The sequence below is a fragment of the Anomaloglossus baeobatrachus genome, chromosome 1, assembly GCF_048569485.1.
Source record: "Anomaloglossus baeobatrachus isolate aAnoBae1 chromosome 1, aAnoBae1.hap1, whole genome shotgun sequence".
NCBI lineage: Eukaryota > Metazoa > Chordata > Amphibia > Anura > Aromobatidae > Anomaloglossus > Anomaloglossus baeobatrachus.
The window spans coordinates 510,669,782-510,692,076 of NC_134353.1; the positions used below are offsets into that span (position 1 = coordinate 510,669,782).

General features: G+C 51.7%; 1 protein-coding gene across 1 annotated transcript in view; it reads right to left on the bottom strand.

The window, feature by feature from the left end:
• The window catches only part of NCBP1 (nuclear cap binding protein subunit 1), a 191,436-nt gene that overhangs the window by 156,206 nt on the left and 12,935 nt on the right, over positions 1-22,295 (bottom strand). Inside the window, exons 3-4 of the mRNA XM_075316096.1 lie at positions 18,514-18,614; positions 16,372-16,528 (exon numbers count right to left, since the gene is read on the bottom strand). Of these exons, the coding sequence (XP_075172211.1) occupies positions 16,372-16,528; positions 18,514-18,614 (258 nt within the window). The remainder of the gene's footprint in view (positions 1-16,371; positions 16,529-18,513; positions 18,615-22,295) is intronic.

Below are 22,295 nucleotides of genomic sequence, written 5' to 3' on the forward strand. Positions count from 1 at the left end.
CCTTCGCACAAAGCAAAAAACTGAGGAGCCCGTGGGAGCACGGGGGGTGTATAGGCAGAAGGGGAGGGGCTTAACACTTTTAAGTGTAATACTTTGTGCGGCCTCCGGAGGCATAGCCTATACACCCAATTGTCTGGGTCTCCCAATAGAGCGACAAAAAGAAAATTTTCCACGTACGGTGGTAAATGCGGGATGAAGCAGGCTTTCGGGCGCTGATCATGGTGGAGATAACCGCGGGGGAGAATCCCGCTCTTGTTAATACCCAGGTCTCAATGGCCATGCCGTCAACTTCAGGGCTCTGGAGTTCTGATGGGAAATGGGCCCTTGGGTCAGCAAGTCTGGGATGTCTGGAAGGCGCCACGGTACGTCTGCGAGCATTTGTACTAATTTGGCATACCAGGCACGCCTGGGCCAGTCCGGGGGTTCGAGCCTGCCCTGTGTGCTCCCAAGGGAGAGCCACGGGTGCCATGAGAGAGTGCTGGAGACACCCGGCCGTGTGCTCTTTTCCTGATCCCTGCAACCGGTGAAGCACATGCCCGGATTACCTCGGAAGGATCCTCCATAGGGGTATCCTCAGGCTGCGTTCCGTCCAGGGGCCCAGAAGGGTGTGGAGGACGACATTGCATAGCCAGCACCAGCAGGTTCTGTGACAGTTTTTCCATGGATTGGGACAGAAACTGTGCCCATTCCGGTGGGCTGGGAGCCCTAGGCTCTGGGCTGACGGTTGCGGCGGTGGTGGCGGGGAGGGTCTTGGGGGGCTATAGGGGCACAGGACTCACAGAGAGAAGAGGTGTGTTTACGTGGTAGCTCCGCGTGGCAGGCAGTGCAGGCTGAATAATAGACTATGTGAGCCTTAGCACTCTTAGTACCCTTAGAATTCTGCATGTTCCTAATAGGAGTATGCCAGGAGGGGGAGCAATGATATACAGACCTACAAGTGAAGCAGTGGTAAGCAAGGATTGTATTTGCTTCGGTGTACCTCACCAGAATCAGCCGATGGCCCTGCGTCCTCAGGAAGGAGTCTCTGTGGAGATCTTCGTGCATTTTCCTGGGGGGCGGGGCTTATCGCGGCCCACGGGGGAGGCTTAGCGCTAAAAGAGCGCCAAGAATAAGTCAGTGTGCCCCCCTGCTGTCGGTAGTAAAAGAAGGGAATTTTGTTTACTTACCGTAAATTCCTTTTCTTCTAGCTCCTATTGGGAGACCCAGACAATTGGGTGTATAGCTTCTGCCTCCGGAGGCCACACAAAGTAATACACTTTAAAAAAAGTGTAACCCCTCCCCTCTGCCTATACACCCTCCCGTGGACCACGGGCTCCTCAGTTTTGGTGCAAAAGCAGGAAGGAGAGAACTTATAAATTGGTCTAGGGTAAATGCAATCCGAAGGATGTTCGGAGAACTGCAAACCATGAACCAAAAGAACAATTCAACATGAACAACATGTGTACACAAAAGAACAACCAGCCCGAAGGGTACAGGGGCGGGTGCTGGGTCTCCCAATAGCAGCTAGAAGAAAAGGAATTTACGGTAAGTAAACAAAATTCCCTTCTTCTTTGTCGATCCATTGGGAGACCCAGACAATTGGGACGTCCAAGAGCAGTCCCTGGGTGGGTAAAAGAATACCTCGATAAAAAGAGCCGAAAACGGCCCCCTCTTACAGGTGGGCAACCGCCGCCTGAAGGACTCGCCTACCTAGACTGGCGTCTGCCGAAGCATAGGTATGCACTTGATAGTGTTTCGTGAAAGTGTGCAGACTAGACCAAGTAGCTGCCTGACACACCTGCTGAGCCGTAGCCCGGTGCCGCAATGCCCAGGATGCACCCACGGCTCTGGTAGAATGGGCTTTTAGCCCTGAAGGAAGCGGAAGCCCAGAAGAACGGTAGGCCTCGAGAATCGGTTCCTTGATCCACCGAGCCAAGGTTGACTTGGAAGCCTGCGAACCCTTACGCTGGCCAGCGACAAGGACAAAGAGCGCATCTGAACGACGCAGGGGCGCCGTGCGAGACACGTAGAGCCGGAGTGCTCTCACAAGATCCAAAGAGTGCAAATCCTTTTCACACTGGTGAATTGGATTAGGGCAAAATGAAGGCAAGGAGATATCCTGATTGAGATGAAAAGGGGATACCACCTTAGGGAGAAATTCCGGGACCGGACGCAGAACCACCTTATCCTGGTGAAACACCAGGAAGGGGGCTTTGCATGACAGCGCTGCGAGCTCAGACACTCTCCGAAGTGATGTGACTGCCACTAGGAAGGCCACCTTCTGCGAAAGACGTGATAGAGAGACATCCCGCAACGGCTCGAAAGGTGGTTTCTGAAGAGCCGTTAGCACCCTGTTAAGATCCCAGGGTTCCAGCGGACGCTTGTAAGGTGGGACTATGTGGCAAACTCCCTGCAGGAACGTGCGGACCTGCGGAAGCCTGGCTAGGCGCTTTTGAAAAAACACGGAGAGCGCCGATACTTGGCCCTTGAGAGAGCCAAGTGACAAACCCTTGTCCATTCCGGATTGAAGGAATGAAAGAAAAGTGGGTAAGGCAAACGGCCATGTAGTAAAACCGTTATTAGCGCACCAGGATAGGAAGATTTGCCAAGACCTATAATAGATCTTGGCGGACGTTGGCTTCCTGGCCTGTCTCATGGTGGCAATGACATCCTGAGATAACCCTGAAGACGCTAGGAGCCAGGACTCAATGGCCACACAGTCAGGTTGAGGGCCACAGAATTCAGATGGAAAAACGGGCCTTGTGACAGCAAGTCTGGGCGGTCTGGAAGCGCCCACGGTTGACCCACCGTGAGATGCCACAGATCCGGGTACCACGACCGCCTCGGCCAGTCTGGAGTGACGAGAATGGCGCGACGGCAGTCGGACCTGATCTTGGGTAACACTCTGGGCAGCATCGCCAGAGGAGGACACACATAAGGCAGTCGAAACTGTGACCAATCCTGAACTAACGCGTCCGCCGACAGAGCTCTGTGATCCTGAGACCGTGCCATGAATGCCGGGACTTTGTTGTTGTGCCGTGACGCCATGAGATCGACGTCCGGCGTTCCCCAGCGGCGACAGATCTCTCGAAACACTTCTGGGTGCAGAGACCATTCCCCCGCGTCCATGCCCTGACGACTGAGAAAATCTGCTTCCCAGTTTTCCACGCCCGGGATGTGAACTGCGGAGATGGTGGAAGCTGTGGCTTCCACCCACTGCAGAATCCGTCGGACTTCCTGGAAGGCTTGACGACTGCGAGTGCCGCATTGGTGGTTGATGTATGCGACGGCAGTGGCGTTGTCCGACTGGATACGGATCTGCCTGCCCTCCAGCCACCGATGAAAAGCCAATAGGGCTAGATACACTGCCCTTATCTCCAGAATATTGATCTGAAGGGATGACTCTATCGGAGTCCAGGTTCCCTGAGCCCTGTGGTGGAGAAAAACCGCTCCCCACCCGGAGAGGCTCGCGTCCGTGGTGACCACAGCCCAGGTTGGGGGTAGGAAGGATTTTCCCTGCGACAGAGTTGGGAAGGAGCCACCACTGAAGTGACGTCTTGGTTGCAAGGGAAAGAGAGACGTTCCTGTCGAGGGAAGCCGAACTCCTGTCCCATTTGCGGAGAATGTCCCATTGGAGTGGCCGAAGATGGAATTGCGCGAACGGGACTGCCTCTATAGCTGCCACCATCTTCCCCAGGAAGTGCATGAGGCGCCTTAAGGGGTGTGACTGACTCCGAAGAAGGGATTGCACCCCTGCCTGCAGAGAAAGCCGTTTGTCGCTCGGAAGCTTGACTAACGCTTGCTGGGTATGAAACTCCATCCCAAGGTACGTCAGTGATTGGGTCGGTGTCAACTTGGATTTTGGGAAGTTGATGATCCACCCGAACCGCTGGAGAGTCGCCAGAGCGACAGATAGACTTTGATGACACGCCACCCGAGACGGGGCCCTGACTAGGAGATCGTCCAAGTAGGGAATCACCGAGTGGCCCTGAGAATGCAGGACCGCCACAACGGATGCCATGACTTTGGTGAAAACCCGTGGGGCTGTCGCCAAGCCGAAAGGCAATGCCACGAACTGGAGGTGTTCGTCCCCGATGGCGAAACGCAGGAAACGTTGATGCTCGGGTGCGATCGGTACATGGAGATAAGCATCCTTGATGTCGATCGATGCTAGGAAGTCTCCTTGTGACATTGAGGCGATGACCGAGCGGAGAGATTCCATCCGGAACCGTCTGGTTCTCACATGTCTGTTGAGTAGCTTGAGGTCCAGAACGGGGCGGAATGACCCGTCCTTTTTTGGCACCACGAACAAGTTGGAGTAAAATCCGCGACCACGTTCCTGAAGGGGAACGGGGATCACAACTCCTTCCATCTTTAGAGCGGCTACTGCCTGAAAAAGTGTGTCGGCCTGAGCGGGGGGCGGAGAGGTTCTGAAGAAGCGAGCCGCAGGACGAGAACTGAACTCTATCCTGTAACCATGAGACAGAATGTCTCTCACCCATCGGTCTTGAACATGTGGCCACCAGGCGTCGCCAAAGCGGGAGAGCCTGCCACCGACCGAGGATGCGGTCAGGGGAGGCCGAGAGTCATGAGGAAGCCGTCTTGGAGGCAGGGCCTCCTGCGGCCTTTTGTGGGCGAGACTTGGATCGCCACGCATAGGAGTTCCTCTGGCCCTTCTCCGGCCTGTTGGACGAAGAGGATTGGGACTTGGCGGAGGGACGAAAGGACCGAAATCTCGATTGAACCTTTCTCTGTTGAGGTCTCTTAGGTTTGGCCTGGGGTAAGGAGGAATCCTTTCCCTTGGATTCCTTAATAATCTCATCCAATCGTTCGCCAAACAAACGGTCGCCAGAAAACGACAAACCGGTTAAGAACCTCTTGGAAGCCGAATCTGCCTTCCATTCGCGCAGCCACATGGCCCTGCGGACTGCCACAGAGTTAGCGGATGCTACAGCTGTACGGCTAGCAGAGTCCAGGACGGCGTTCATGGCGTAGGATGAAAAGGCTGACGCGGAGAGGTCAAAGACGCAACTTGCGGAGCAGAATTACGTGTGACAGCATTAATCTCAGTCAGACAAGCCGAGATAGCTTGGAGTGCCCACACGGCTGCAAAGGCCGGGGCAAAAGACGCGCCCGTGGCCTCATAGATGGACTTCACCAGGAGCTCAATCTGTCTGTCATTGGCATCCTTTAGTGATGAGCCATCTGCAACAGACACCACGGATCTAGCCGCCAATCTTAAGACTGGAGGATCCACCTTGGGACAGTGAGCCCAACCCTTAACGACTTCAGATGGGAAGGGGTAACGCGTGTCAGTGAGGCGCTTAGTAAAGCGCTTGTCCGGGACCGCTCTGGGCTTCTGGACAGCATCCTTGAAGTTAGAGTGATCAAAAAACGTATTGCGTGTACGTTTGGGGAACCGAAACTGGTGTTTCTCCTGCTGAGACGCCGACTCTTCTACAGGAGGAGGCGGGGGTGAGAGATCCAACACCTGGTTGATGGACGAGATAAGATCATTTACTAAGGCGTCCCCCTCAGGTGTATCAAGGTTAAGGGCGACGTCAGGGTCAGAGCCCTGCGCTGCGACGTCCGCCTCATCCTCCAGAGAGCCCCCAAGCTGGGATCCCGAGCAGCGAGAGGAAGTCGGGGAAGAGTCCCAGCGAGGCCGCTTAGCCGGTCTAGGACTACGGTCCGGGCAGGAGTCTTCCGCCTGAGACCGAGGGGCTAACCTATGAGCGCGCTGCGGCGCGGACCGAGAGGGGCCTGGAGGAGACTAGCCCACAGGGGCCGGGGCCTGTGAAAGGTCCGTTCTGGACTGCAATGCCTCTAGCAGCTTAGAAGACCATTTGTCCATAGACTGTGCAATGGATTGAGAAAGTGACTCAAAGAGTTTCTCAGCCAAAGAGGCGAACTCTGTCCCTGCAGCCTGGTCAGGGGGAGCAGGGGGATCTACATGAGCCGAGGGGCCCACCAGTGTCCGAGGCTCCGGCTGAGCAAGCGAAACAGGGGTCGAGCATTGCTCACAGTGAGGGTAGGTGGAACCCGCAGGTAACATAGCCCCACAAGAGGTACAGGCCGCAAAAAAACCCTGTGCCTTAGCAGACTTGCTCCTTGTGGACGACATGCTGTTGTCTCCTAGGAGAGTGATCACTGAGGGTATATGGGAAAGTGGTATATAGCCCACCGAACAGATAGATATAGATATATACGTAACTAATCCGGCACCCTAGGGGGACCAGCATCGGGTGACCGGTGTGGCTTACCGACCGCTAACGAGCGGAGTGTGTCCTCCAGATTCCCTGCCTTGGATCCCCCGGAGCTGCAGAGCTGTTCACTGAGAATCCTCCACCGGCAGAATGCCAAAAAATGGCTGCCGGAGCTCTCAGGGGAGGAGTGGAGCCGTGGGCGGCGCCAGGAAAGTGCGGGAATCTGGGGTCCCCACAGTGATCAGTGAGGGGGGAGGAAACATGCAGGATGCTCCAGCCCTCACATCAGACGTCAGGTCGGTAATCCCGCCCTTACCCCTGACAGGCAGGCCCGGGGGCGGGATTTTTGCGACTAGGCCGCGATGAAGCCGGGGACTAAATTTGAGACCGCGCCGACAAGCAGGCACAGTCGGCGCGGAAGTCCACCGGCCTCCTGAATTCAGCAGCCGCCGCGGCTTACGGGAAGAAGGTGCGCTCCCTGCACAGTCTCCGATGGGAACACAGAGTACCTTTGAGTTGCAGGGCCCGGTCCCTGAGGTTGAAGAGGCTCCGGTCCGGCAGGTTCCCACAGGGGCTGCGGATGGAGCACGGTCCCAGTAAATGGATGACCGCTTAGGATCCCACTTCTCCCAGAGCCGCTTAAGGGATGGTGAAGGAGACGGCATGTGGCTCCAGCCTCTGTACCCGCGATGGGTACTTCAACCTTAACACCGCCGACGTAGTGGGGTGAGAAGGGAACATGCCGGGGGCCCCGTGGGGGCCCTCTTTTCGTCCAACCGACATAACTAAGTTGAGAATGCATGAGTGGATATGTGCCTCCTTCCACACAAAGCATAAAACTGAGGAGCCCGTGATCCACGGGAGGGTGTATAGGCAGAGGGGAGGGGTTACACTTTTTAAAGTGCAATACTTTGTGTGGCCTCCGGAGGCAGAAGCTATACACCCAATTTTCTGGGTCTCCCAATGGAGCGACAAAGAAAAACAGCGGGAAGGGAGCTTCTGTGACAGTTTTTCTCCCTCTCTCTCCAGTCAGCACACAGCTCAACACCAGTAGATTATCTCTGCAGGAGTCCCTGCAATCAGCAAGGGACTCCCCCCTCCTCCAGCCAGCACGCAGCTAGAGGGAATAAACACTGAGTTTATGAGCCCTGGGAGCCCTCCCCCGCCACCGGAAGATTATCTCTGCAGGATTCCCTGCAATCAACAAGGGACTTTTCCCTCCTCCAGCCAGCACGCAGCTATGGTGGGAATAAAAGACTGTAAATTCAGTAGTCCTGGGCCTGCACCGTCTTTCTCCCTTTGTCTGGGAAACCAATCAGGGGGGATCTCACCTTAACACTGCCTCAGTCCAGGCAGTAGAAATAGCAGAGTCAGCCTGCTGTGTCCGGCCACACAGGTGCAATGTATCAACTCAGAGCCTGCAAAGAGGGGCTGAAGAATTGTGCCTCTGCCCTGGGCTCTGGAAAACCGGTGTCTGTGGAACCCGTCGTCCAGTAAAAGGCAGCCCAGGATCCAGCGTCACAGGAGGGGGTACGTGGAGGCAACACTCCGCGTTCCCGCCCTTTGATGGTATTGGGAGATCGGTCCCCAAGGGAAACGGTCGCCCTCAAAAAAATAACAAAACCTTGAAAGGATGTGCCTCCTACAGACACTAAGCTAAAACTGAGGTTGCCTGGCCCGGCCAGGGGGTGTATACTGCAGAGGAGGAGCTAATGCTTTTTGCATCTACTTAGTGACCTCCTATGGATAGGCAGCATAACACCCATGGTCCTGTGTCCCCCAATGAGGCGTCAGAGAAATAAGAATTATTCTTACCGTTAATTCGATTTCTAGGACCTTCCACGACAGCATAGGAGGTTGTCTCTCCACGCCCTAATTGGGACAGGAAGTTCAAGAGGTTTAAAAGGACCCTCCCACCTCCCATAGCCAGTGTCTTACAAAGAACCCATAGCAAATGAGAAGTACAACATATCCATGAATATATGAATATAAAAGGGGAGGGAATTACCTGCTGTCGTGGAAGGTCCTAGAAATCGAATTAACGGTAAGAATAATTCTTATTTCTCTAGTCCCTTCCACGACAGCATAGGAGGAATACCAAATAATTGATACCTAGGGGGGGGGGACCACAGCCTGCAGGACTGTCCTGCCAAAAGCCAATCCCTGCTGGAATCCGGATCCAGACAATAATGCTTCGTGAAAGTATGGAGGGAAGACCACGTAGCCGCCTTGCAGATCTGCTCAGGAGAAGCCCCTGCCCATGCAGCCCAGGAGACAGAGGTAGCCCCGGTGGAGTGCGCCGTGAATCCGGTAGGTGGAGAGAGATGCTGAGCGAGGTAGGCGTCTCAAATTGCCCGCACAATCCAGTTGGCGACGGCACTCTTAGCCACCTTCCTGCCCTTATGTCGGCCAAAGGGCTGGATGAACAGGATATAATCAAGGCGCCAAGAAGCAGTAACCTCCAGGTAGTGCAACACTGTCCGACGAACAACCAAAGAATGAAACCCTTCCTCACCCGGAGGATTCTGACAGAAGGAAGGCAGGATGAAGGACGGAGAACGGTGAAAAGCCGAAACCACCTTGGGAAGGAAGGAAGGAAGGGTCCAGCTGAAAACAATGCTGTCATCTCTGACGGTCCGGAAGGCTCCCGAATAGACAAAGCCTGAAGTTCCCCGACTCTACGAGAAGACGTAATAGCCACAAGAAAGGCAGTCTTGTGAGAAAGACAACGAATGTTACAAGAGGAGAGTGGCCCAAAGGGTGACCGAGAAAATCCGGTAAGGACCACATTGAGATCTCAGCAAGGCGTCAGGATCCTCCGCCGCGGACAGAGCCTACTAGCGGACACCCTGAAACGGTGGATCCAGCGACGATCTGCCAGAGCCGGGACAAGACTGTACGAAGCGCCGAGATCTGCACCCTCAGGGCGCTGGGCCGAAGGCCTAAGTCCAATCCACTCTGGATGACCTCGACAATCTGCGCAATGGTAGGCCGGAGCGGGTCAGGAGGCCGAGAACCACACCAGGAGGAAATCTCATCCAGACCTCAGGGGAAATACTACTAGCCACTGGTGTACGGTCCTTTTGTAGAGCAGCCACGACCTAGTCAGAAAGTCCTTGGGCCTTCAGTGCTCGGGCCTCAGAAGCCAGGCAGCCAACCGGAGCTCCTGGGGGACCGGATGGAACATCGGATCCTGAGACAGGAAACTGGGGTCTGAACCCAGGAGGACCGGTCCGTCGAGGCTGAGAGTCAGGATCAGGCAGTACCAACTCCGTCGCGGCCACAGAGGAGCGACCAGGATGGTCGTGGCTCAGTAGTCCCTGATCGTCCTCAGGCTTCGTGCGAGAAGAGGAGTAGGCGGGAAGGCGTATCGAGGCAAAAAGGACCAATCGTGGCAGAAGGCGTTCACCCCCAACGCGTTGCCCCGAGGGTTCAGGGAGACAATGTTGCGACCTGGCGAGTTCCTGCTGAAGCAAAGAGGTCCACCTCTGGAGTACCCCACCTTGCCACCAGAGAGCAGAACACCGCTTGGGCCAGACTCCACTCCTCTGGGTGAACATCCTGACGACTCAGGAAGTCTGCTGCAAGGTGTAGGGACCCGTGTAGATGGACTGCAGAAAGGGACAGCAGGGACTGCCCTGCCCAGTGGAAGATCCGGGAGGACACAGACTTCAGGGCGCCGACCTAGTACTGCCCTGATGGCGGAGATGTGCCACTGTGGAGCCATTGTCCCAGTAGACCTGGACATGAGTGTCCCGGATGGGATCCTGGGCAGCGAGGAGGGCTTCTCCGACCACCCCGAGTTCCCGGTAGTTGGAGGACTGGGTGCCGACCTAAGGGCTCCAGCCCCCCTGAACTGATAGTCGTCCACCATAGCCCCCCAGCCCCTCTGGCTGGCATCGGCTGCCAGTGTAACCAGGGGTGACCGGGGCCAGGCAACCCCAACCATCAGGTTGTAGGGACACACCAGAGAAGGGACGAGAAGACGGGTGCCGACAGGCGAAACCGGAGTTCAGGGAGGAAGGGAGTCCGACCCAATGAACCAGGATATGATCCCATAGACAACAAGAGTGGGCCGGAGCCCACAAGACTGAGGGAATGCAGGACGTCATAAACCCAGGACCGATATAGCGCCTCGAAGGGTCGGGCGCGCTTGTCTATGAACATAGAGAGTTTGGCCAGCAGCGTCAATCTGTGATCCTCTGGGGGAAGGATGCCTGTCAGGATGAGGCCAACTCTGCAACGGAGGAAGGTGACCACCTCAACCCTGATCCTTGAAAGAGCCTTGGAGCCGAGAAGAACCCGAAGGGAAGTATCTGTAAGTGGAAATGAAGCATGGCCCCTCCGTGCAGAACCGCAATTTTGAGGTACTGCCGGAGACAAGGATGGAAGGGCACATGGAACTAGGCGTCCCTCAGGGCAATCGAGGCCAACAGGTGGCGGAGACCGAGCAGGGGAACAACAGAGTTCCCAGACTCCATTCATGAAACGACGGCATCTGACCCGCTGGAATTAGACGCCTCAGATAGATGAAAAAAAACGGACGCCTCCAGATGGTGTGTCGCGGAGGCCGGGGGGGGGGGGGGGGGGGGGTTGGTTGGGGGAAGAGACCAATAGACCCTCTGAGAAGAGCTTGTAGGACCCCTGGCCAGGCGGAGAAGGCCCGCCACTGGGGAAGAAAGGCAGAGAGCCGTCTCCCCACCCGAGCCGACACACTGTTCGTCATGCTGAGGACTTTGTGGATGGGAAGGGATGAGAAAAGTACTCCCCTCACCCAAAGAGTAGTTCCCACGGTCAGACTCACCTCACCCCTTGGGCTGGGAGGCCCGAGGTATCGAGGGACGAAATGACCGTTGCCTGGAGGGTGTATCCGGTTGGCCTGACGATCAGTCGCCCTGTCCAGAATATCATCCAGGGCAGGCCCAACCCTTAAACAGACGGGAGCAATCCGCAGTGTGGAAGTAGAGTCCCTACTCCAAGCCTTAGCCTAGAGCTCGTCTGTCCGAGTTAGACAAGACTGAGGTCCTGGCAGCCAGGCGGACCGACTACACAGAGGTACCTGTCAAACTAGTTGCCTTCCTAAGTAAGGGAAGGGATTCCAGTACTCAACCCTAGGAGCACCCCAGGAAATGAGCCTCCACTGGTCGAGCCTCCGAAGGAGGGACAGGGGGACCGAAGAGGAGGCAGTATGGGCCCGATGGGAGACGACGAAGCCTCCTAGGACTTCTTCCTGAGACTCCTGACCTAACGATCAGATTCCCAAGCTGGTAATCGTCCGCAAGGGGGAGTGCTGTTTGTAGAGCGACCTTGGCCACCTGCATGGGAATCTCCCAAAGCAACCCAGAACTCTCCAGGGGAAACTGTGTCAGAGGACACTCCAGAAAGCTCCTCAAGGAAATCCCATTCTAGAGAGAAGATCCAGGACAGTAGCATGCCCAGTGGTTTTCAGGTCCGCGAATATTTCGCCCTGAACGGAGGGGAGGACCTACTCATCCTCCAACCCCATAGTGCACCCAACTGCTCCATTAAGATCCCCCAATCATCTCAGGGAAAAAGAAAAGACCGGTCAGGCCTCCGGGAGGAAAACCTTTATCGGGACCCACCGAGGCGGAATCAGCCTCAGGATCAGACGACTGGAGGTAACTGTTTTGTGGCAGAAGGGTCAGCAGCAGGGAGGGAGGCCAGCGAGGCCTGAAGCTCCTGTATCAACATGGACCGTAGCTTGGCACAAGGGACGGTGTCTATACACACGATGCCTGCCCTCTCCACTCAACGGAACAGAGAGGCGTCATCAGACCAGGCAGCCAGGCCATATCCTGATACAGCAATATCCAGGAGTGTCCACTGAGATTCAACTCCCAGTAGCCCATGGAAGGGACAGACGTACACTGCTGGCAAAGTTTCCGTTGCACACTTGTCAGACTTGACACAAATACCAGCAGGCACATCCTCCTGGAAACCACTCACCAAGTCAGCCTGATACCAGGCATAAGGGACCGTCCCTCAGCCTCTTACTGAAGCAGGGGAAACGCTGGGCTCTGCAGAAGCAGAGGAAGACCTGACAGTGCACACAGAAGAAACCTTACCGTGGTTCTGATGCCTTCCGGGCAGCCTTCCTGTGGAAAGGCCTGCCCCCCCCAGCGACTGGTAATGTTCCCCGCCTCCTGCAGCAGGTCCCCGACAGGCCGTGTCAGCGGCGGCGTGTCCTCCACGCTGCCTCCGCAAACCGGAAGCGCTCAACCGGAAGTTCGCAAGACCGGAAGTCCCGCCCCCGGGAGCACTTCCGGATCGCTCCGGCAGCGTGCATGCAGGAAGCGGCCGGCGGCTCAGGGAGGACGCCGGCCGGGGAGCTCAACAGCCTGCATCACCCCAGAGGAGGTTCCGGAAGGCTGGAGCAGCGGTCCCCCACAGTGTGAGGGAACAGCAAGGGAGGAGCGGTGAAGGCCTGACCGATGCTGTCCGGCTTAAGGTAACAGGGGAAGAAAAAAAAAAAAAATATTATACTGTAGTTCGCCGGCCACCACAGCATAGGAGAAAATAAAAACCTCTCCATGCCCCATGGGGACAGGAAAGACACTGGCTATGGGAGGTGGGAGGGTCCTTTTAAACCTCTTGAACTTCCTGTCCCAATTAGGGCGTGGAGAGACAACCTCCTATGCTGTCGTGGAAGGGACTAGAGAAACACAGGGGGTGTATACTGCAGAGGAGGAGCTAATGCTTTTTGCATCTACTTAGTGACCTCCTATGGATAGGCAGCATAACACCCATGGTCCTGTGTCCCCCAATGAGGCGTCAGAGAAATACTGGAGTATTACTATGTAATACAATCACAGGTTCAAGTTCCCTATATATTTTTTTTTTATTTTTTTAAACTTTCACACCTATATCATTTTTGCCTACATACACATCATCGGAACATTAAGGCGTTAATTGTACTGCACTAAGCATGTACACAAACGTATTGGTTAAAATAAAAAAGATAAATGAAAGATCAAAACTAATGTGGTTGCATAAATATGAACAAGCTTAAACTAATTTGTACAAGTACCCTTTGATTTTATAACAGGATTCAGTCTTTTTGGGCAGGAGTCTATCAGCATGGTAAATCTAGAACTGGATATCTTTGCCCACTCTCCCTCGCAGTAGCGCTCAAAATCTGTGAGATTGGGAAGGCATCTCCTGGGTACAGCCCTCTTCAGGTCACCCACAAAATTTCAATTGGATTCGAGTCTGGGCCATTCCAAAATGTCTTCTGGCGAAGCCATTCTTTGTTGATTGTGAGTAAGCTTGGAATTCTTGGGCTGAAAGGTGAAAATCCTTTTCATCTTCAGCTTTTTGGCTTTGAGACAAAAATTGACTGATATGTAGAATTGTTCATAATTCCCTCCACCTTGACATGCTGAGAAACCGCACCAAAGCATAATGTTCCCTTCACCACTCTTCACTGTGGGTATGATTTTTTTTGTGATGGCCTAGATTTAGCTTTGCGCCACATATACCTTTTGCCATTAAATAGACAAAAAGTCCAACCGTGGTCTCTTCAGACCACATTACATTTTCCCACATTTTGTTGGGTTTTTTTTTGTTTTGTTTTTTTTTTTAAATACTTCATGTAGGTATTGGCAGAACATATCCAGGTTTCGATTCATTTTCTTTCACCCTTTCCCTCCCCATGGGCCAAACATGAAAATAGGGGAGATTGAACACAACCAGATGAAGGTCTTTTTTGTCCAGTTCTAGATAATGTCACTGTTTATCAAGTTTTTCCCCTCCTTGATAACCATCTTCAGTTTTCATTGGTGAATCTACTGTTGAGGAGAGCCATAAGATGAAATACTTAATTAACTTCTTGACAAGGGATTGTGGGAAATATGTCGATTTGCCTTACGTAATTCAGGTTTCAGATCATATACATGACACAGATATAAAGATGGCTGCTATTGCCTGTTTCTCCACACTTTGCCTGGAATGCAAGGAATGTCCAGGTGTAAGAAGATACCATATAAGGTGGTCAAGCTAGAAGACATCACGGACCAAACCATCAGCATGGATGCACCAGATGACGTCCCTCCCATCACCATGGTTTCATCCGCTGAAGTCAGACGCACCCATCAACAGCAACACGGATCTCCCCATTGGCTAGCTCATGAACTGTCCCACTAAATGTACATATCTGAACTTGTGTACGCCACTAGCCTATATCAAGAGGACGCATGAGTCTCCTCTGTCTGTTTGGTGCCATTTTCTACTGTGACCAAGAAGAGACTTCATATCCGACTGTGTCTGGTGTGAATTCTTTTATGCATGCACTTGGCCCATATCAATTCGGCCAGGCAGTAGGCAGCTCGTGATCTCTGGTTAAGAGTTCACCTTAACACTACTGCCTGTGAAATAATTTCGTACCCTTCTGACTGATCACTTTCAATAACAAGATGCCTTTGCTGTGTTGTAAACTATTTACGGTCCTGGCATTAGCTACAAAATACCACTAAGAAAAGGTCAGGAAAATCCTCCTAGAATAATAATAATAATAATAATATTTATTCATTTATATAGCGCTCTTAATTCCACAGCGCTTTACATACATCAGCAACACTGTCCCCATTGGGGCTCACAATCTAAGGTCCCCCATCAGTATATTTTTGAATTGTGGGAGGAAACCGGAGAACCCGGAGGAAACCCACGCAAACATGGGGAGAACATACAAACTCTTTGCAGATCGAGGTCCTTGGTGGGATTTGAACCGAGGACCCCAGCGCTGCAAGGCTGCAGTGCTAACCACTGAGCCACCGTGCCGCCCTAGAACAGCTACATTTTATATGGCATTAATCAGAATCACTGTTCATGATGGCAGTTGTGTGCTGACTACGATTTAACATGAGTTTAAGTATGATATGCTAATTCTGAACACAGCCACATCCCCAATGGATGTTCATAATTGTTCAACCACATTATTTTAGTTTTGTAATTGTTATCTGTCCCCTCAAAAAACTTTCAGTTTATTGGTCAATGGTTGGTACAGATCATGTGTGATATTAAATTGATTCTGTCACTATGTTTTTGCTAACCTATCCAAGAGCAACAAATGTTGAGGCAGAGACCACGTGTTCAGGAATGTGCCATTTACTGAGTTGCTTGCTGACACTATGATAAAATCAGTTATATCTGCTGCAGAGAAACCAGTTTTCTGAAGGCTGGGCCCTGTACAACTCCTCCCACACCACTGATTGGCAGCTGTGTATACTGTGTACTGTATAGGCTGAAAGCTGCCAATCAGTGATGGGGGAGAGGTTATGCTACGCTCATTAGTATGCTTGACTACCAGATAGTAGGTTTACTAGTCCTCTCATGATAATCTCTTCGTGCTAAAAGTGATTTTATCAAAACTACACTACGCAACCAAGTAAGTGACATGTCACTGGAATCAGGATCTCTGTTCCCAAGTCATGCTGCTCTAAGATTAGGTGGCAAAACCTGGTGACAGATTCCCTTTAAAGGTGGAAAGATCTTAAATCATTCTTAGTATGTTTTTTTTTTTTACACACATGACAAAAACCTGGCATTTTAACAGGGATGTTTTGTCTTTATATTCCCAGTATATTACCCCAAAAAAATTAAAGACTGTAGAAATCTGTTTCTGATAATTAACAAGTTGTATTTATCAACCAAGACAATACAAATGTAAGGTTATTAAATTTGTGGGGGGGGATTTCTGTGCAAAAGTAAAACTAAGGCTATGTGCGCACACTGCGTTTTTGCTCTAAAAACTGCATGAATCTCCTTCCCCAGAAAAGTCTATGAGTTTTCATTTTTGCTGTCCGCACAGTGCAATTTTTTTTAGCTGCATTTTTGTGGTGACCACAAAGATGCAACCCATTTTCCACCCATCGAATTGGAGAAAAACGCATCAAAATGCATGCGGTTTTTGATGCGTTTTTTTCAGTGGGTACATTGTTGTGCGTTTTTTTGGCGCAGAATCGTTGCATCTTTGTGGTCAGAAAAAAAAAAACGCAGCGTGCGCACATAGCCTAAACATGACACACACACACAAAAAAAAAAAAAAGAAGACTAAGCTAGTATATCACTGACGGCATGGTGCAGTAAATAACACGACAAACTACATACATGTACAACAGGATACTTGAACAGGTAAAGGAATGCCACAGAAAAAGGCAAAGAAACTTACTAGATATGTGGCCTCCATATAGGCATTGGACTTGATGGTTTCTTTCAGATGACGGATCATGGCTTCTACAAATTCGCCTCCGAAATTGTAGTTTCTTGCGTTAAGCAGACCCACCAGTGTAGTGTAAACAGTCATCTTCTCAGGCAGATGGCGAGCACTAGATTTTATGAATAAAAGAAGACATTGTCTTAGTACGCCAAGCCATTGCTCCTATATAATAATGCAGACATACAAGTTACAGTTTAACCAAGAAAAGGCTGAAAGAATCCTGCACACCGTTCCTCATAAAATTCTTCAAGACTTTATTAACACATTAAAAATCCTTCTTTAAAATTGCGTATTCCGGGCACCCAGTTTAACCCCTTACCAACATATGTTATGCCTGTACGTCATAGGTTGACTCCCTCCCTGTGAGGGTTTTAGAATAGAGCCTGCATCTTTGCTGGCAGATGATGCTTGTAATATTCATCCATTCTGCCACTAACAACACCCTCAGCTGTTAACCTGTTAAAGGGACCATCGGCACAGAATGACTGTGCAAACCAAGTACAGGCACTCAGTGCATCATGGTGGGACCAAACGTTTCAGTGCGCCTTCCCACCTGCTCGATTTCCCTCTGTCTCCAACTCCCCCCTTCTTTGACTGACAGCGCTAGCGTCATAAAACCAAAGATGGGTGGAGAGAATGAAAACAAGCAGGTGGGAATGTGCACTTAAAGGTTTGGCTACACCGCCATGATGCATCAAGCCTCTGTATTTGGTTTGAACAGTCACTGTATTGACAAAATAATAATTTATTCACTTATATAGTATTAATTCTAGAGCAACACTGTCCCCATTGGGGCTCAATCTAAATTCCCGATCAGTATGTCTGGAGTGTGGGAGGAAACCCACGCGAGAACATACAAACTTCTTGCAGATATTGGCGAGATTTGCACCCAGGACCCCAGTGCTGCAAGACTGCAGTGCTAACCACTGAGCCACCGTGCTGTCCACTAAATACAGCTGTCAATCTTTGAGTGATCAATAATCAGCAAATAGAGGGGTATATTTTATACCCTTATTTTTTCTGATTACTGACTTCCCTGTTTCCACGAGGGGTATATCTGTGGAATCTTTGCTATTATTACAATCTTTGAGAGAACAAGCTACTTTTACAGACCATCGGCATCCTCGCAACGCGATCACTGGTTGCCACCATGATAGCCAGGAGTCTGCTAAGGGGTACTTTGTACACTACGACATCACACGTGCAACGTCGGTGGGGTCATCCGGCGTCGCTGTCGATATCAGAGTGTGTAAATAGTTTTTTATACGATTAATGAGCACAAAAGCGTCATAATCGTATCATCGGTGTAGTGTTGGTCATTTCCAGAATTTCGGAAGGACCGATGTTACAATGTTGTTCCTTGTTCCTGCGGCAGCACACATCGCTGTGTATGAAGCCACAGGCGCGAGGAACATCTCCTTACCTGCGGCTGCAATGCGGAAGGAAGGAGGTGGGCGGGATGTTTACGTCCTGCTCATCTCCGCACCTCTGCTTCTATTGGCTGCCTGCCGTGTGACGTTGCTGTGACGCCGCACAACCTGCCCCCTTAGGAAGGAGGCGGGTCGCCGGCCAGAGCTACTTCGCAGGGCAGGTAAGTCCATGTAAAGCTGCCGTAGCGATAATGTTCGCGTCGGCAGCTATCACAAGAGATCGCATCTGCGACGGGGGTGGGGACTATCGCGCTTGGCATCGCAAGCATCGGCTTCCGATGTCAGTGTGAAAAGTACCCCTAAGTCTCTGCTGCCAATCATGACAGTACTCCTATGTGGCTGAAATTCATAGGAGACTGTGATTTTTGCTATATACAAAGAGGATTTTGGATACTCACCATAAATTCTCATAGCCTTCATCGGGTGGCACAGAAAACCATAGTTTTAGCTGGGACTCCCCCATGAATTATCAAGGAATAAATAATAATAATAATGACACCTTCATGTGTGATCAATCAAAATGTAAGTTTAATTAACTTAAGGTGGGGTGCAGGAGTTAAAGAGATCAAAACATTACCCTAAAATTAAACTTCTGCTAAGGGTGAGAGAATTGAAAAAGGTTACCGGTCTCCGAATGGACAACAAGCCAATTTGGGGCACTCACACTGAACAAAGTATTCTCAAGATTTTGCTTTTGTAGTTTGGCAAGTCAGCCTCCAGGACACCAGCCAGCCCTTCCAGGTTGCTTTCCAGTGAAGAGGTACTCTGAAGTAGAAGAAATAACAGCAGGTCAACACCATTCACATGGCAGCTCATATTAGTTACAGCCTAGCTTATGATAGATCTAAACTAGAATGGTGGCTACAGTATGCTGGGGCAATATTTCTTATCTTGTTAGGTTACTTTTATAAATTGACCATCTTTTTGCCTAGCATGATGAATAGCTAAATATCTACTGTAATCTGCACATTTGTAGTGATTGGGGCACTTTTCCCATAAAAAGAAGGGAATTTTGTTTACTTACCGTAAATTCCTTTTCTTCTAGCTCCAATTGGGAGACCCAGACAGTGGGTGTATAGCTACTGCCTCTGGAGGCCGCACAAAGAACTACACTTAAAAGTGTAAGGCCCCTCCCCTTCTGGCTATACACCCTCCCGTAGGAGTACAGATTCCTCAGTTTTAGTACCAAAGCAAGAAGGAGGAAAGCCAATAACAGTTTCAAAAACAAATTCAATCCGATAACAAGATCGGAGAACTTAAGAAACAACATGAACAACATGTGCACCCGAAAAACGAAACCCTAAGAACAAATAGGGCGGGTGCTGGGTCTCCCAATTGGAGCTAGAAGAAAAGGAATTTACGGTAAGTAAACAAAATTCCCTTCTTCTTTTTCGCTCCTAATTGGGAGACCCAGACAGTGGGACGTCCAAAAGCAGTCCCTGGGTGGGTAAAAAGATACCACATGAACGGGCTGTCAGACAGCCTCTTCCTACAGGTGGGCCACCGCCGCCTGAAGGACCTGTCTACCTAGGCTGGCATCTGCCGAAGCGTAGGTATGCACTTGATAGTGTTTGGTAAACGTGTGCAGACTCGACCAGGTAGCCGCCTGGCACACTTGCTGAGCCGTAGCCTGATGCCGCAATGCCCAGGACGCACCCACGGCTCTGGTAGAATGGGCCTTCAGTCCAGATGGAATCGGAAGCCCAGCAGAACGGTATGTGTGAAGAATTGGTTCCTTGATCCACCGCGCCAGGGTGGATTTGGAAGCTTGCGATCCCTTATGCTGACCAGCGACTAGGACAAAGAGCGCATCAGAACGGCGTAGAGCCGCCGTGCGAGAAATGTAAATCCTGAGTGCTCTCACCAGGTCCAACAGATGTAAACCCTTTTCAAATTGGTGAACTGGATGCGGACACAAAGATGGCAAAGTGATATCCTGATTGAGATGAAAGGAAGAAACCACCTTGGGAGAAAACTCTGGAATTGGACGCAGTACTACCTTGTCTTGGTGAAACACCAAGAAGGGAGATTTGCAAGATAACGCCGCTAGCTCGGACACTCTTCGAAGAGACGTGACCGCCACAAGAAAAACTACCTTTTGTGAAAGCCGAGAAAGGGGAACCTCTTTCAAAGGCTCGAAAGGCGGCTTCTGGAGAGCAATGAGAACCTTGTTCAGATCCCAGGGTTCCAATGGCCGTCTGTAAGGAGGAACGATATGACAAACTCCTTGGAGAAACGTGCGTACTTTAGAAAGCCGTGCCAAGCGCTTCTGAAAGAATACGGATAGCGCGGAGACTTGACCCTTAAGCGAGCTAAGCGACAAACCTTTTTCCAACCCAGACTGCAGGAAGGAAAGAAAAATTGGCAATGCAAATGGCCAGGGAGAAAACCCTTGAGCCAAGCACCACGCTAAGAATATCTTCCACGTTCTGTGATAGATCTTAGCTGAGGATGGTTTTCTAGCCTGTCTCATTGTGGCAACAACTTCATGAGATAAACCTGAGGCCGCTAGGATCCAGGACTCAATGGCCACACAGTCAGGTTCAGGGCCGCAGAATTCAGATGGAAAAACGGCCCTTGAGACAGCAAATCTGGACGGTCTGGTAGTGTCCACGGTTGGCCTACCGTGAGATGCCACAGATCCGGGTACCACGACCTTCTTGGCCAATCTGGAGCGACGAGTATGGCTCGATGGCAGTCGGACCTGATTTTCCGGAGAACTCTGGGTAACAATGCTAGAGGTGGGAACACATAGGGGAGTCGGAATTGCGACCAATCCTGAACCAAGGCGTCTGCCGCCAGTGCTCGGTGATCGTGAGACCGTGCCATGAAAACTGGGACCTTGTTGTTGTGCCGTGACGCCATCAGATCGACGTCCGGCGTCCCCCAGCGGCAACAGATCTGCTGAAACACGTCCGGGTGAAGGGACCATTCTCCTGCGTCCATGCCCTGGCGACTGAGAAAGTCTGCTTCCCAGTTTTCCACGCCTGGGATGTGAACTGCGGATATGGTGGACGCTCTGCTTTCCACCCACGTCAAAATCCGTTGGACTTCTTGAAAAGCTTGGCGACTGCGTGTTCCCCCTTGGTGGTTGATGTACGCCACCGCCGTGGAATTGTCCGACTGAATCCGAATCTGCTTGCCTTCCAGCCATTGTTGGAAGGCTCGCAGGGCAAGATAGATTGCTCTGATTTCCAGAACATTGATCTGCAGGGTGGACTCTTCCAGAGTCCACGTCCCCTGAGCCCTGTGGTGGAGAAACACCGCTCCCCACCCTGATAGGCTCGCATCCGTCGTGACCACTGCCCAGGACGGGGGAAGGAACGACTTTCCCTGTGACAATGAGGTGGGGAGAAGCCACCAACGCAGAGAGTCCTTGGCAGTCTGAGAGAGGGAGACAGTCCTGTCGAGGGACGTCGATTTCCCGTCCCATTGGCGCAGAATGTCCCATTGTAGAGGGCGCAGATGAAACTGCGCGAACGGGACTGCCTCCATTGCTGCTACCATCTTTCCTAGGGAATGCATGAGGCGCCTCAGTGAGTGCGACTGGCTCTGAAGGAGAGATTGCACTCCAGTCCGTAGCGAGCACTGCTTGTCCAGTGGAAGCTTCACTATCGCTGAGAGAGTATGAAACTCCATGCCAAGATAAGTCAGAGATTGGGTCGGGGTTAGATGAGACTTTGGAAAGTTGATAATCCACCCGAAACTCTGGAGAGTGTCTAGTGCCACCTTCAGACTGTGTTGGCATGCCTCTTGAGAGGGTGCCTTTATAAGCAGGTCGTCTAGATACGGGATGACCGAGTGACCCTGCGAGTGCAGAACAGCTACTACTGCTGCCATGACTTTGGTGAAGACCCGGGGGGCTGTTGCCAGACCGAAAGGTAACGCTACGAACTGCAGGTGTTCGTCGTGTATGACGAAGCGTAGGAAACGCTGATGCTCTGGTGCGATCGGCACGTGGAGATACGCATCCTTGATATCTATTGATGCTAGAAAATCTCCTTGAGACATTGAGGCTATGACGGAGCGTAGGGATTCCATCCGGAACCTCCTGACTTTTACGTGTCTGTTGAGCAACTTTAGATCCAGGACGGGTCGATACGATCCGTCCTTTTTTGGGACCACAAACAGATTGGAGTAAAAACCGTGACCTTGTTCCTGAAGAGGGACGGAGGTCACCACTCCTTCCGCCTTTAGAGCGGCCACCGCCTGCAACAGAGCATCGGCTCGGTCTGGTGGTGGAGAAGTTCTGAAGAAACGAGTTGGCGGACGAGAACTGAACTCTATCCTGTACCCGTGAGACAGAATATCCCTCACGCAACGGTCTTTGACGTGTGACAGCCAGATGTCGCCAAAGTGGGAAAGCCTTCCACCGACCGCGGGTGTGGGAATCGGAGACCGCAAGTCAGGAGGACGCCGTCTTGGCAACGGTTCCTCCGGCTGTCC